Source organism: Corapipo altera, unplaced genomic scaffold (assembly GCF_003945725.1).
Source record: "Corapipo altera isolate COAL_440 unplaced genomic scaffold, ASM394572v1 49, whole genome shotgun sequence".
Classification (NCBI taxonomy): Eukaryota; Metazoa; Chordata; class Aves; order Passeriformes; family Pipridae; genus Corapipo; species Corapipo altera.
Genome location: NW_020884879.1, coordinates 8,085,813 through 8,102,787, shown reverse-complemented (window position 1 = coordinate 8,102,787; position 16,975 = coordinate 8,085,813). Strand labels below are relative to the sequence as shown.

The 16,975-nt window shown below is 34.4% G+C and overlaps 1 protein-coding gene across 4 annotated transcripts in view; it reads right to left on the bottom strand.

Annotated features, from left to right (window-relative positions):
* SNTG1 (syntrophin gamma 1) overlaps positions 1–16,975 on the bottom strand; it is a 342,205-nt gene that overhangs the window by 62,637 nt on the left and 262,593 nt on the right. For all 4 annotated transcript variants that reach the window (XM_027638780.1, XM_027638782.1, XM_027638783.1 and 1 more), the window contains one exon: positions 9,848–9,886. In XM_027638780.1, coding sequence (XP_027494581.1) covers positions 9,848–9,886 — 39 coding nt within the window. The remainder of the gene's footprint in view (positions 1–9,847; positions 9,887–16,975) is intronic.

Below are 16,975 nucleotides of genomic sequence, written 5' to 3'. Positions count from 1 at the left end.
TACTAAGCAAGCACTGTAAACAGTAGACTGCTAAACAAATAATGGGAATCAGCAGGACTTCTGGATGTATATTTGAAGAAAGCAGTTAGAAACTGCACGCTATTATATATTGATCCTGTTGGTCTTTGGGGGTATTCTGAGTGTGCCAGTTGCTTCGAGTAACCCTGGTCACTGAGCACTCTCATGCTACCAGAGCCATCAGATAGAGACCTTTTTTAGAGAAAGAAGCCACATGTCTGTCTGGACCCTGGTCAGAAGTTCCCAGACACAGTATTGCCACAGCACTGCTTCAGACACTTTAACCTCTTCAGACATGCACCATTATCCAGAATCATTCTTCATAAGTAAAGGTAAACTTTTTATTTTGTTTTAAACCCAGCATCGCTGAGAGATATTTCAAAAAGGAAAATGTTTCCTATTAAATAAACAAATAAATATTTTTTTTTAAGTTGTCAGCTCCTGAGAACAGTTTTTCTACTTGATGCTGCTAAATCTCTATTTGCTGTGTCATATCATGGACTTAATAAGTTTTGCTTTCCAAAATAGTAAGATTGAAAACAAATATTCTCTAATATACTTAACATATAAGAGATATTTCTTACTAAACAGTGTCTTCTTACCAGGAAATACAACTCTTTGAAAAGACAAAAATGTGTCATAATAATATATATTTCTTGGGGATGTTTCTCCATTTGCAATTACGTACATTTTTTAACATTTTTCATCAATTTTATTGTCAGTTTTCTTTCACACATTTTCATTGATTAATACTTATTCGTGGTTTTATCCTTCTTCTTTTGTAGGTAACCATTATTTGTCAATTACTTTGTACTATTTTGCACATCAACTATATTATGAAATTCAGGTAGCTACTCTATCAGTGGTATGATGTACTGTTACTGTGATGAAAGAGAAGAGATCAAAGACTGTCTCTGGTCCACAGAATTCTGTTTAATCACTTTTCTTAGAAATTCAAGAGACTAAATATTTTTCCTTTTCACAGAGTGTGATACGAAGCACCAATCATCTGCACAGATGTAAAATAAGTGAATGAGAAAAACTGAATGCTTATTGACCTCTCCTCTTGAAGTAAACTGTAATTAAAAATATTTTACTTAAGCCTTTGAGTCCCATGTGCCCTTTCAGTAGAAAATCTATAGTTAAAGTATATGCTTCATTGATTCCAATTAATTTATTTAGATGACATAATTCCCAAAGGAATAACGTGTGTATAGGTTTACCAAATACTTTCATCATAATATACTAAAATTAATGTTATTCTTGGGAAGTTTTACACTTACTTTATATAATAAAAAAGACATTACAATAAAGCATTGCAACGTTTTTATTTCTAGCCTCAGCCTCCAATAAAAATCCCAAAGGGGTCAGACAGAACAAATTCATATTTGGTAAGCTGCGGATATTAACAAGTCCTTATTTAAGGTAAAGTTAGAGAAAAAGAAAAGTTTCCTCCATGCTTAATCTTTCTAATTTTAACTGTAAAAAAATTAAAAAATGACCTATATATTTTGTGGATATGGTGACTCTATTTCTCACCTTTTCTTATTTTCTCTGTTACAGTTTTTCAGGAACTTGTCAGAGAACAAAGTAGTATAGGACATATGCATCATTCAAGGCATCAATTTCTAAACAAGAATGCTGAAGTTTGCCTTCTGTCCTCATGCTTTGTTGGCCTGTTTGGATAGCAGCTAAAAATTCTGTCCAAAAATAAAATACATGAAAAAGAGCAAAGCATTCTATAACAATTTTAAAAAATGGTCCTTTCTTGGTTTAATGTTTGCTACTTGTGTTTCCAGTCTCAGAAATCATAAATATCCAACTCCTGCAGAAAATCTGTTTTCTGTACTGCTGGCATCCCTTTCACTGTCCTATTTATATTACATATCCCATTTCTTGGGTAAATGGTAAAATATCAGATCCAAATAAGTTTAGAGACTTAAAATGGGATTTAATCATGTCATGCATACAAATATAACACAGGATAAAGAGATATGATAAAAGCAATGCCTCAGATTGCTATTCAAATTCAATGGTTTCTCACTTTCTGACCTCATCATAGATACAGAATTATACTTCTGGGAAGAACTGCATACATATCATACTGTTATGACAAATCAGGAAGCAATTATTCCTCTGATTAAATCTACTGTGAGGTTCTGATTCAGAACAACTCCAGATGTACACAGGCAGGATCAGGTTTATTAAGGTTAAGATCATATTATTGCAAAAAGTAGCAGCTGAACCGAAAGCCCTTATTATGGCAACATAGCAATTACAGAACCCATAAAGTCAGTGTGTCAAACCTGTATCTTTCATCTAACCTAACCACCAAGCTAAAAGCTGAGGTATACCACTCTTGTTGCAGCTATGATACTATACAGAAAGACACACAAGACCTGTGGAATGAAAAAGAGCCCTATTTCACACCCAAGAGGAATGTACAAATAAGATGAATGATCTGGTAAGAGCACTTTTATCTCAAAAGCAGTAGATCAATCTATCACTTACCAGTTGAATATATGTAAGCCATGACTGTCACCCAATATTTATAGACATAAAATATTAATTTTTAATAGACATTTTTTTATTTATTTATCTGTGAAGGAGCAAGATTCAGGGTGGGAACAGTTCCAGGCATGGAGAAAAACATACAGCAATTGGTAGGACTTTACTATATGGGCCTTACAGTTATTACATGGACTTTACTGTTATGTGGCTTCATTGTATTCATACTACACAGTGCACAGCCTGGACAGGCCCAGACTTGCCACGAGTTTGCCTGCTCCCTGCTTCCCCACTCCCCTCTCTGATAGGCTGAAGAAGGTGCAGAGAGGAGACAGTTACCATTTGCCCTTTCCTTCCCCGGTTCCTCCCCCTTTTTGCCTGTGTCCCTATCCTGATTTGCTCCCCCGTTTGTCTGTCTCATGCCTCATCCTATGTTCTGGCCCTTTCCCCACCTGAGCTGATAAAGAGCCCCGTGCACGCTTCAGTAAAGCATTCCATCTGCACCCTACATGGAGTCTCGAACCTGTGCTGTGCCATGGCCCCATCCCCCCCTTTTCTTACCGCGGTATTTATCTATTGGTTTATTCCTTAAGAACATTAACATACAATATTAGAAACTCTTCTTGCAGAATCCAAAAATAAGTAATATTTGTTTATCTGTTTATCAGTTTAGCATCATACTGTCTACTTGTGGGACATACACGCTTATTTCACTCACTTTCAAAGGTCTGCAAGAGAACAAGGCAGTTAGAATCCCCTCATTCATCTGTCCTACTTAAACCTTGAGTGGAGAATACAGTACATTCACCCTTGTATTGATTAAAATCTGAACACAGAGCTAACACAGATGTTAGCTAAATTTGTCCAGGCAAAACTACCCTTACTGAAAGCAATTTTCAGGTTGAGATATTAATATTGCGGGGGGAGGGGGGGGAGGGGGGAAGCTAATACTTCTTATACTAGCAAGTTAGTACTAGGAAAAAAAAGAGAAAATAAATTAGAAAAGTATGTAAATGAAGATGAAATCTGTACTTGAGGCAAAATTGAATTATCTGGACATGCAGAAATTATTTGATACACAGCTTGAGACTTATAGATTTAAATAAGAACTTGATCTAATTATTCTTTTGTATCATCTAAATTTCCAGCAGGTGTCCAAATTACTTCCATCTTTTCATGAGCTATAGGGTGTGCTGCCCTAGGACATAAGCATTGCTATCCAATAACTGCATCAAGTGACTCACAACATGAATGTTATCTAGTTCATCAGGTAATCAACTAGCTTTAGGAAGTTCTCTGACCTTACTCTCAGAAGTCAACATGGTTTCCTCAGCCTAACATCTTTAACAATCTGTGGTGTCTATTGCCCTTCTAAAACTTTTTTATGTCCTGAAGTTCAAAAGCTAGTCTGGACTAAAATGTAAAGGGAAGAAAAATCTTTTATTGGCCACGGGAAGCATCTAAAACAATGAAAGAAACTGCTCAGGGAAAAGCATTTCATGTTAACTATACAAACATATATATATATATATATGTATTCAGTTTATTTTACAGTAAGCTTAATAAAGTATCAACAAGCAACATAAGCCTTTCAAGGGTATATGTTATGCAGCAATAATCCATGACAAGTGCCATAGATGGCTGACAATACAAAGCAGGGAATTAGCCCAACACAATTTACACCCTATTGTGCACTTCTGCTTAATTTAACAGCAAGAACTCAGCTTCCCCTGTGTGTTTCTATAAGCATTTAACAATAGAAGCTTCATTCTAGAGATTTTCCTTCAAAATAGACCTGATAAAATCCTTACTGTGACAGCAGATGGTGATAGAGCATATAACTGGACCTGAAAGTTCAGTAACTGTCAGTCAAGAGCTGCTGAATGGCTACTCTGAGGAACCACAGCAACAGCATATTGAGAAATAATTAATTCAAGTCATGCAAAATCAGGAAAAAAAAAAAGAGAAAACAAAGTATTGCTAAGGAGAGGGAATGAAAACAGTTCTTAATGTACTTCTAGAGCAGACTTGATTTATTTTGAGGACATGTCATCTTTCAGTAGAACACTCTGTTTAATCACTGCACTTTAAAAATGACAATACAATAGCAATGGAGGCTACTACTTAGCAATTAATAAAAAAAAAAGAAGTCGTGTTGTGTTTCATACAGATGTTATCCTGATCAGTCCACCTGAGCAATGGAATTCAACTTTTTAAATGCAATAGAGATGCAACACATCTACAGCAAAGGACTCTGGCTTGATTGACAGGTGAGCCAGTCACTATGACATTTGTGTGTGCTCACCTTTATACAGCGTGTATAAGTTAGGTTTTATTAAATAACTCACTAAGCCAAATTTTTGAAATTGATTTTAAATGAGATTGTTCTAACTGCAGAACTTTAGTCAAGCTGAAGGACAGCCTATCAAACCAGAATATGAGGTGATATTACATAGCTGACCTGGTACAGCTGCATGTAGGTTTTTTATTAAATTATATAAAAAGCAAGAATAAATGGGCATAAACATGTGTATTTGTAAACATCATCAAGAATGTAAAATTTCTGCAAAACAATGGGATTCATGACAACTGAGTGCTGTGGAATCTGACATGCACAATTAAACCCCAGTTTCTGGCCTTAGTGTGACAGTTCATTATGTCATGATGTTTCTAAATTGAGTCACAGTTGTGGAGGTGAAAAACTCTTTCTCATTCTCACATAATTCTTGTTATAGACTGTTAACTTTGAATAGGACAGCTACCAATTCTTTTCTATAAAAGTAAGAAAATTTTAGAGGGAAAGTTTATTCTTAAAAATTAAAATGATTTAATGAAAAGTTCTTATCTTCTGCAAAGACAAGACAAATCTTTCAAAAATGCTCATGCTGCCTGTAGATAGAAGAAAAATAATGTTCAACTTAAAGTATTATAGCATTCTTCCCCACTATATTTTTTGTGAATTTAACATTGACGAAAGGCCTTTCAATTCGTCTTAATAGAGAGGAGACATACAGCATGAGGAGTAAAACCTCTGTTCATGTGAAACTTTGAGATTTGACTTTTGTCCATGTAGTAGAGAAGCAAGTCTATTTATTACATTTGTGAACATGTATGTGAACATAGCCATAATCCAATAAAATGAAAAATCACCTCTCTGAGTTTGTCAGGTAATTATTCTGCTTTGTACCACTAGCTTCTTGTGAAATAAGCTAAAACTTAAATCAGAGGGTTATGACTTCCTTGACTGCAACTTATGAACATTGTACTTGTACATGTAGGGACAGTGGGAGATTAACTGAAAGCCATACTAGAATTTAGATCTAAACCGTGAATTCCACTGTGTACCTTATCCAATAGGTAACCAGTTCATCCTCCTGGCATGACAACCAGTAAAAGCCAAATCCCAATGAATCCCAAACAGCAAATGAGAATTATATGTAGTACAGTCTCTGGTAGTTGGAGGCAATACATTTGGTTTCCCACCCTGAGAAGGATCAGAAGATTTTACAAGGACTATCTAATGATGATTTCTCTAGGTGGTATCAAGTCAACTTTCAGCCAAGACCAGCACATTCACAAACTCATGGTGGCTAATATAAAGACTGGGAATTGAAAAGGAATGGGCAGCGCTTGTCCTCATTACACCACTACAGTTTACTGAGGTAGGGTGCGTTTCCTATCATTTGGAAAGTGTTAGCAGGGAGTCGATGATACCTTTCTGAATCACCTGCCTAATGAGGGCTCTCGCAGGAGCTGACATTTGCAGTAATCAGTGTAAGAGCTGAACAGAACTGATGAGTTCCAAGAAAAAAGAACATACCTGTGTTTATGCTCCCATCTTGGATGATCAAATAGAGAAGCCTCTAGCTCAAGCCTTAAAATATTCCATCCTTTGTGCCTCTCTGCTCTGAGGTCTGTATAATTTTTTCTCTGAAGTTATGGAAATTTTGTCTAGGACACTATATTATTTTTAGTGAATATTTAAAGTGTGCATTATATTTTGAGTAGCAAATTATTTAATTATTTTTTTCTCAACTACTTGCTGGTATCCTCTTAGATGTTACTATATATAGCCCATGTGTATAGTACCGATATAGAAAACACAACCAATACTCTAATTTTACCATGTTCAAGCGTTCTTTTCATTACTGTCAGCTCAGAGAGGGGAAACTTTATTTCCCTCTTCTCCCACAGTCTTCTTCAACAATATTTTGTCTGTGTGGTCCTCTTCCAGCGTTTTTTGAATCATCTATCAACCACTATTAAATTTATTAACATCTTTCTCAGAACTTATTATTGCTTCATGTTGTCCAAATAATTGTCACTTTCTTATCAATACCCATCATCTCTGATATTTTAATTTCAATGAATGTATCTTATATTTTTAATAATTTTCCCGACAAACCTGCTTTCACAATTACTACCTTAAAGGAAAGCCACCATATTATGTGCAGTCAACAAGTCATTTCTATTTACTTTTTTTCTTTTATCTTTTTTTACTTATTGCAACATTGAGACATTTGAATAACACTATTAGAGTTACAGTATCTTCCACACCTATGCAGGCATTTTTTTCCCCTCATTGTAATTCTAACAGCTCTGTCTGTGCCCCTATTCTCTTCTCCATATCAAGAATATTTTCATGAAGGAGTTTTAGCTGGGTTGGTTCCTTGACGCTAGTTTGATAACTGCTTTCCCCTCTATCTAATAATTAAAATGCACATAGGTATATTCTAGGAGCAGAAGACCTTTGGAAAAAATAGTTAGGAGGGGGAGCTTATCAACTGTTCAAGGAAACTTTTGCCAGGGAAAAGGTTTTACATGGGAAGGAATTTATTCTCATTCAGGTTGCGGTGTATGTTCTCTTTATATGTCTGGAGAGTAACTCCCTTACTACAAGTGATAAAATTCTCACAGACACACCTGGAGGCCCCCTCAGGGCAGCCAGGCAGGCCATAAAGCACAGGGGGAGAACTCAGCCTGGGGTTTTATTGTGCATGTGAAAGCAGAAAACCAGGTTTCTGCCTTTGCCTTCTCTGCCAGCTACATTGCAGAGTTCTCAACTTTAGCCACAGCCTGGTGTCTGGTGTTACCTGTGTGCATGTCAAGCCTTACATATAAAAAAATTATAAGTGGAAATAATCCTGAATTACCCTGTTAGTGCTCATTAAAAAAAAATGGGTATTTGTTAAGTGAAACTGAATATGCACGCTTTTTTTTTAAAGCAGAAGAGAATGAAAACAGCTCCTGATATGTTTGCAGAAAGAAGTTAAAACTAGCTGTTCAACCTCTTAGACAAAAATATATTTTATTAAAAAAAATCAAGATGATAAATGTATTCAAGATGATAATTTAACTTTTAGATAAATAATGATGTCTTGATATAAGTAAAAAGTCTTGTTCTTTCCCTCCATACCATATTAATGTTTGCTGCACATCAGAAGACAGAAATTAACCTTACATTTGTGTAGCCTTTTCTGACTCTATTCAGAAACACTATTTAACTTAAATTAGGTGATATTTCCTAGCTCCTTCTATGATAAAAACTGCAACCCTCTTTACATAAGATATGCCCAAAAGGGAGTCTGGTTTTGAATTTAATGTTCCCTAAAGATCAATAAACCTTTTTCATCTCCAGTATTTGATGGGCATCAAGACCTTACCAGTCTCACTGTACATCAAAATCAGCCTCTCTCTTTTCAGTTTGATCTTTTGGCTGAGTTTCTTGAAATGCTCTATGGTAATTCTTTTGGAATATAATCATTGGTGCTGATTAGAAAAGAATGAATTATATTGCAGGCTGCCCTAACAGGTAATATGATCAACAAGCTATTCAAGCTACAAAAGTTACTTTTGCTTTCCACTGGAATTCTAGTGAAGAGGAAAATGCCTTACTGACCCCACATGCCAAGGGTTCCAAAACAGAAAAGATCCCTGAATTATATGTTAGACTGCTGGGACATTATAACTGTTGTTCATATTTTGTTGCCTTTTTTTTTTTTTTTTTACAGTAATAAAAGCAAAGAGGTAAGTTCAGGGTAAGAGTGAAAATGGAGCTAGTTAATGGCTTTTTGTTAACTAGCCATTGTTTTCTTCCTTTTTTTGAGATAGGAGCATTTCTTTGCCACTGTCAGCAACTGATGTTATAGGAACTATTCTGAAAATGCCCAAATGCAAGTGTTATCTTCAATTATTGTAGCTTTGTTTATATTCACCCATATTGTTATTAATAGTAGTATTTGTATTATTGTTATTGTGGCTAAATACTATGATTTGTGGACCTTCTCATTAAGAAAACAGAAAACAAAATAGTAGTATCTACCTCCCTTGTGAGTTACACTCAGAACAATTCCATAGTAATAAAGTTGAACCAGAGACAGGATACTGAGAAATATGTTGACTAACTGAAAGGTATGGTGTAATGGAGGTGAAAGCACTTTTCTTCCTCTGTCTTCTTGAAGGCAGGTTTACAGCTCAGTCCTATGCAAATTTCTCTCCTTCTGCAAGGAAGTAATTTTTTCCTTCTTATAAATCAGATTTCTCTGTTTCTCCTTATCACCTTAAAATGAAATCACCATTATATAATAGTTGTGATACACAACACACGCATACTTAATTAACTTTACAGTGTACTGAGCTTTACCTTGAATATTTTTACTCATATTTTATTTACATAGTTTTCTAAATGATATGTTGATCCTTTCGAGGAGGTGTGGCTGTTGTCGATTCTTACTATGGTCTCTAGCAACTAGAACCTCACAATTTCAGCCTTGAACTTCAAGCTGCCTGTAGGTTTGCTTCCTTAAAAGAAACTGTGGGAAGAACAGATTTCTCAAAACAAAAAGATCTATCCCTCCATCCCATAGATCCAATCCCTGGATACACAGCTGTGGAGAATAGCAGCAATTGTGTTCATGAGGCATTGTACAAGAAACGATCTCTATTCAAGGCAAAAAAAAACCCCACTGAAAACCCATACATTTTTAGAATTTTGGAACCTTGAAGGATTCTGTCTAATTCTGTAAAGCATAACAATCCCACTCCTCTTTTATAGTAAAATTGGTAAGATGAAGAAAATTGTGTATATATATATATATATATATTTATTAAATAGATTTTGAAAAGATTAGGTGTGTTCTTACTTTGACAAAACACTCCAGTTCCCTTTGACTTTAGAATATAAAAACAGTGAGGAACTCTTTAAAGAAAATCTACTGAGAATTCTTCTCTTAGAATAATGCACAGATACCACACAATTAAATATAGTTCAAATGAGAATTAGAATTATAACTCAAACAACCCCAACCTTTCTTTTTCTTACCTGCTGGTTTACGGGAAAATTCCTGTTGATTTTTTTAATCTATAAAAATGAATAAAGAAATAGATTAATACTCAGTCACTAGCAGATAAACCAAAACCAAAACATTGGATATATCAGACACTCCCTTCCAAATTATGCATGTAAAAAAGAAAATAAAATCTCCTGCAGTAAAGGGACTGAAATTTTTTACAAGCTCATGTGAATAATGGGACATTTCTGGGGTTATTTTGTGGTTCAGTCTGATGCTCAGAACACATGAGAGGAGACTACATGCAAAAAAATTGCTGGATTTTACAGGAGAGGCAAATACATGCAAAATTATTTGAATTCTATAACAATATGTCTTTTTATTTTTTCTCAGATAAGAAGCTATAAAATAAACTGGAATATTTAACTGTAAATAAAAGTAATTCACAGCAACTTACTGCCAACCACTGAAGTCACCAAGCTTTAAGAAATTTTTTTTTCCTTAAAGAATGATGAAAATTTGGGCTGGAACAGACTTGCAAACATCCCTTACTCTACCGTTTTATCCTATGTGCAAAATCAAGTATGCAGAATCAGTTGCAATAATTGTTCAAGTAATTCTTCTTAAACGTTCAACATTCAACAACAGCTCCAAGTAAAAAGTAAAGAGAAAACCACTCTGAGATACCTGATTCATGAGAAGTTTGTATTTAGCTCTGCAGTTCATGAGCTCCTTCTAAATAAACATTGCCAGCTTTCTGACAGAAAAGTGTCCAATACAAAGAAAATTATGTGTGGAACATACCCACTTCCACCATTACTAAAACAAATGTGTTCTTCTTTAATTTATGCATAAACCCTGAAAGCTTTTGACCAAACCTAGTAAATCTACAGTGTGCATTCGTGACAGATGCTTAATATCTAGAATTCATTTTTTGCTCTCTTATGTTAATTTTTAACAAAGTTTTTTTTTTAGTTATGGGTAAATGACTAGAACACATATTTAAAGACATTGCCAAATAGGAATCTATATAGAATATACCTGAATAATCCAAAAAGCCAGGAAATCACAGTAAAACATTTACACTGCTTCAACCAAGGTACAACATCTTCTTAGAAGAAAAGAAGAATCATCATTGAATTTCCTCCAGTGTTTACAATATCATCCTCCAAAAACTATATGCAGAGATGTGAGTGACACTGTTTTGCAGACTTCAAAACCACTCTATGTTTGCTGCAGTGGCAAGTTCTTCGCATTTCTCATGCAAATACTGAGCGAGTCTGCCACTGACATCCCACAGTTCTGCTATCAAAGGATAATTCTCACTGTCAAGAACATCCTGGCAAGCAATTGCAGTTGTTTTTCAAATGTATCTTGAATCAAAAGTGTCAGAAGTACATTTCCATCCTTCCTTCTTGCATTTACATCAGCGTCAGCTTCCTCCTTTCTTCAGTGTTAGTTAAGGGGAAGCACTAGAGGAGCTAAGACATTCAGTGGCCAAAGAAATAGTATAAAATTAATTTATATTTATAAGATACCAACTATCTTACATGAATTTTTAAAAGAAAAGGCAGTTGAACCCCCCTTTTTTAATAGGAAAAACTTATTTGAAGGCTTTTGGGATTTATTCCTAAATCAAACATTAACTACTCTAGCGTGATAAATCCCTGTTTGTGTTAGTAGAAACTATTAAAATTCTTGTCAAAACTGTTTATTTTCATCTAGTTTAAGCAAAGACAAATACCCTGAAAATTTTAAGTTATGAAAGAACACTGTCAAGAGATTTTACTATTCTAAACAAAATGGTGAAAATATCTATTAAATAGCAAATTACAGTTACATATTAAATAATTCAGGAGTATTTTTGTTTACTTCACACATAGAGACTAATTCTTTTAAACAGATATAAAGTACATTAGGAGCTTTGTGTACTTTGAATGTTCCTGTGAAATGCAAATGCGTAATTGGAACATCATTTTCTCATTCAAAAATTTCCAGCTAATTTTCTAAAGTATGATCTAGGCACCAACATTACATAGTTGTCTTAATTGTTGTTACTTTGATTAATTCAAACAACTATCTTTATCTTTCAGGTAATATGGTGATGATTTCCTGAAACACATTATTGTTCATTCTGTTATAGTTTGCAAACTCCAGTATAGTTGTTCAAGTCAACCCAGAGCTGAGAATTGTTAAATGCAATTAGTTTTAGGACCACTTAAATGTTTATCATTCACATGCATAAATATTGGACATTACAGGAAAAAAAAGTTTTACAGTTAGGCAACACACAGAAAGAAAAACATTAGCCAACAGTGTTCTTCCCAGAATGCTACAATGAACGTTGAGTAAAATTTAATCTACAAGATGCAGATCTAAAATCCTTAAGAATTAAAACCTAAATGTAAACATTTTTCATAAATTAAAAGAGGGAAAAAAATCTTCTCTTACTTGATGGATTATCTAAAAGAGAAATGCTTCTTCAGGTAACTCATGTGCATGAATAATATTCTTTTCATCAGAGGACATGAGTAGAATACACTTCAAACATACATGCAGGCAATATTTTTAAATAAAATACACTGGCAGATACCATACTAAAAAAAAATAATTAAAAAAAATAACAGGCACTCTGAGAATATTCTTAATATTCTTTAGAAATATGTGTTTAGATGTGTTTCTCCAGAGTAATTAAAAATCAGAAATGGCACAAAAGGAGACAAAAGAAGAAGCTAGAAAAGAAATTCTGTTCTGAAGCAAAGATAGAGGAAGCATTATGTAAGCTGCAAGAACTGTCTGCTTCTACTTCCTGCTAAAAAAACAGGTGCTGAGGGGTGATATTCTATTCTGGTTCAACTTCCATGAATGCAAATTAGGGAAAAAAAAATCTAAAAATACCATAGAGAAAGTAATTTAGATCTGGTGATCACCTCGACATGGGAAAAGAAAGAAGGTGTCAAAAAAAAGGTCTCTGCAGTATCTTGAATCTGACTACCAAATAGGCAAGTGTTGTTGATACAATACAAATAATGAAATCATAGAATCATAGAATTGTTCATAGAATTGGAAGAGACAGTAAAGATCATCTAGGTCTAAGTCTCCTACCATGGGCAGGGACACCTTTCACTAGACCAGGTTGTTCAGAGCTCCATCCAACACTTCCAGGGATGGGAAACATATATTTTAGTGAAAGATATCACAGAGGATTGGTTTGAAGCATAACTGATTGTGGACAGTACAAATAGATTTGACTATATATGTTCCAAAAATTCAGCTGGACAATATGTTTGGACATCATAGACATGAAAAATTAGAATACTGGTCAGGGAGATGACAAGAAGTGGAACATAGAGAGGACCATGGCCAAATTCAGTAATGTTTGTGTACTAGATGTTGCAATCACAGATGGACGGTTTTCACAGTGATGGCTGTACTTGTTCTGCAGAAGAAATAAATGAAAACATCCCTTCTCAGCAGGTATTCAAATGAGCAGGCTTTGGCTTCCAGTGAGCACAGCAATTGCAAATGTTTAGGTTTTTTAATTTTTATTATTTAAAAGCCTTTATGACAGAGAAGCAGGAATGCAGAAGAATGGTGTTCCACACTATTATTTTTCTGTATGAATTGTAGCCTATTACTGTTGCCCTCTGCTGGAATGAAGCTGATTAAGCTCATAAAAGCTGGATTTTAAACTTCCACATTTGGTTAAAGCAGAACTGAATTGTTCATTCCTCTGAGAGATACTATATCAGACCTTTGAGCAAATAACACTGCAATAACTATTTTCAGTTTCCGTAGGAGGATTTTAAAGTGTAATTTGAAAACTACTATTTATTGGGGGTTTGTTTGACCTTTTTTACCTATTTGTATTAATGAAATTTGCTATTCCAACACAATCACAGGATTCTCATGAGATGATGAGGAAATGTGCCTTTCAATGAGCACTACGGACACTTAAGAGTAGTAAGATCAAGGGATAAGAGCACTTATTCCAGGGTTTTCCAGTCTTAAAAAACTTAAATAGAATCAATCAGATATTTGAAAACTCTATGTATACCATGCTTACTTCAACCCTATTTCCGGATAAACTGTATTGTAAATGAGACTCACAGTTCTAATATGATAATGGAAAAGATGATTAATGACCATGTGAGTCTCAGGTATCACAGTTGGTTGTCTGCAAGAAACAATATAGTAGGTGTTCGTTGCTAGGACAGAGTTCCTGACAGAGACCATTCCCTTGGAGTACCTACAGGAACAGCCAAGACTGAAGGGCAAAATATGGAATGAGTGGGCACCAGCTCCTGTTCATTATTTTGCTGACTTAGGCGGTAAACAAGATTCTTCCACATTTTCGCATATGATTTGATCTATCATTTTCTTACAGTCTGTATATATCATGTAACTTTCCAGGTCTCAGAAATTTTTCACTTAAAAAAGAACCCTTTATTATTTTAATTTTTGCTAGCCAAGTATAGACGGATTTCCCCAAACAATTTAGACTCTGCAGCCTTCTTCATGAATTGTTTGCATTACACAATTGCTGATTTACATTCATTAACAGCTAATTAAAATGTAATAGCTTGACAAGAATGTGAATTCATTAGCCAGTTCTTCATCTCATGCATTAAAGCAAGAATAGAGTTTGTACCATTGGGATGTTAAGTGATCACAAACAGGAAGCAGGATCATTACAATCTGGAGCAATTTGGAAGAAAACATAAATCCATACTGTGATAATCTTATGTTAATGACTAAGAAAGAGTACAAAACTAACACTGAAAATTATTAGTTAGCTAGTCTTAGTTTCTCTCCTTGCTAGGCCTGTGTTTGCTCGATGCAATAAGTCATGATAAAGTCTTGAAATGCTATTACCCAACAGTATGTGTGCATTGAAAGAAACAGGGAATCAGAGAAGAAGCATGCAACAGTTCACACAAAAAGCATCATATATTGGTGAATGCATTCCAATATATGTATAACTTCCTATAGACTAAACATAGGAGTTCTTGATGCAGATTTTACAAGCTGTAGTAGGTTTTACAGTTTAAGCTAAAAACGCATGTAAGCTAGCATATGCAAAGTGATCAGTCAATGTGTTCTGGAAAATATGGGAGCATAGGAAGTATTTAATGTAATATTCATGTCTGCTTCCTGACCCACCAGGGATGATGCCATTGTGTGATGTGTGTTGATCATATTTTACCAAATAAATCATTCAAAGGGTAGAAAGTTTGGCATACTTTCATAATTTCTAGTATTTTCACATCTAACTTGGATTTTTCTCAAGACTAGACACACTGCATTGCAAATAAAGTCAGGCCGAAGGAACTCAGCAACAAGTTCCTTGAAGAAAGAAAGAGGAAAAAAACAGAATATGTGAACATTTATATAGAGGAGAGGCTTGATTCAACACTGAATAATGCATAAGCACAAGCATGACCTCTGCTTTAGAGTTTGTTCCTGTAGATACCTGCAGGCTGAATCATTCTCACCATGGTTTCTAGATGGGAACAAAAGTGAGATCCAAGATGATATGTTTCAGCTTATATAATTAACATTAAAAAATCTCTCTTAGGAGTCAAAAAATTACAGAAAGAGATCAAATATTTTTGAAGTTTATAGACAATTGAGACACAGTAGATATAATTCAGGAAGTCCCTAATCTGCTGAAGAAGTCCCAAAGTAGCAGATGGCTGGAAAGACAAAGGGAAATATAACTATTCTTTTGCTATCACCAGACAGATAACTAGATAGATCTTTATTCTGGTTCAGTATTAGCACTTAACATTCTCATGGATCATCTTAATCTACGTTTCCTTTGAATCCTACATATAAGTAGAGGAAAAGAGGCCTAGGATAGTCTTGGGGTCTCATCTGGAAAGCAGTCCTATAATTCTACCAGGTTCCTTTTAAATTCTACTGACTTTTTATTAGCCAGTTGTACAAAGTACACAGAGAACTTCCATTTTTTGTTGAGTTTCAATACAAGTGTTTGATAAATACTTTTGGAGATAACAAAATATGTCTAGTAAAACTCAGGAATGGTCCCCCAAAAATGGAAGCAGATGAATACAAATCATTCCTAACAGTGGTTTTGAACTGATGTACGGAAAGAAAATATTTGGATATTGAGAGTTATTATCAATTTATGGCACATACAAGCACTATCAAAGCACAAATCTGAACTGTGATCACAAACCTGCAGACTATCAAAACTTTCCTTTCTTATTAAAAAGGATTCAGTGATGCATTGAACACTCTGAGCACAGCAGTGATGGATGGATATCAGAAAGAAATACCAGATTTGTGACTATTACATGAAAGTATAGTGGGAGCCCTCAGGACAAAAGCACAAAATTTAACCTTCACACAACTGTGATGTTCCCATAATAGAACTGCAATTAATTTTACTCAAATTAAAAAAAGAAAAAGTGTTATGTTTTTCTTTGCTTAACAGATGAATGACTTCATTTAATCCTGCAATATTTAACATCCATTCCTAAATTTGGATGCTACCTTAATGACAATATTGCTATTGTGCCTCTTTAAAAAAGATACATGTGCTACAAACAACATAGTTTTAAAACAGTGAATCTTGATAAATAAAATACGAACAGCAACATGCATATTATTAGAGACAATGAAAATGAATTAAAGCCAGTACCTGAAAAAGCTATTATGGTCCCATCTGAAAGTAAGAAACATATGTCTCTCTACTGAAGATGTGTTAGAAGGACTGTGAACAATAAGAATTTAAAAGATATGAAAAAAACCCAAAAGCAAAACCCAAACAAACAAACACAAAAAAAACAAAACCAAAAAAACCCCAAACAACAACAACAACAAAAACCTGACCCAGAAGGAGATACTGTAATCATTGCTTCAGATAATGAAATGCAACTGGATAATTGTGGTTTATATCATAATAGTGGTTGTTCACTAAAGTATGATTACTGAAGTATCAGTCACACTAAGAGTAAAAAAGCTGGTGTAGGTAATAATAAGTAAAACATCTACTCACAAAATAGTGATATATATTCCTCTTGAGTATCTTTTCATTTGCAATTTAAAACAACTTTACTATCCACCAAAGATAAACAGATTACAATGGAAATCCATCTGAATACTACAATTTTACTCAAATTAAAAAAAAAAAA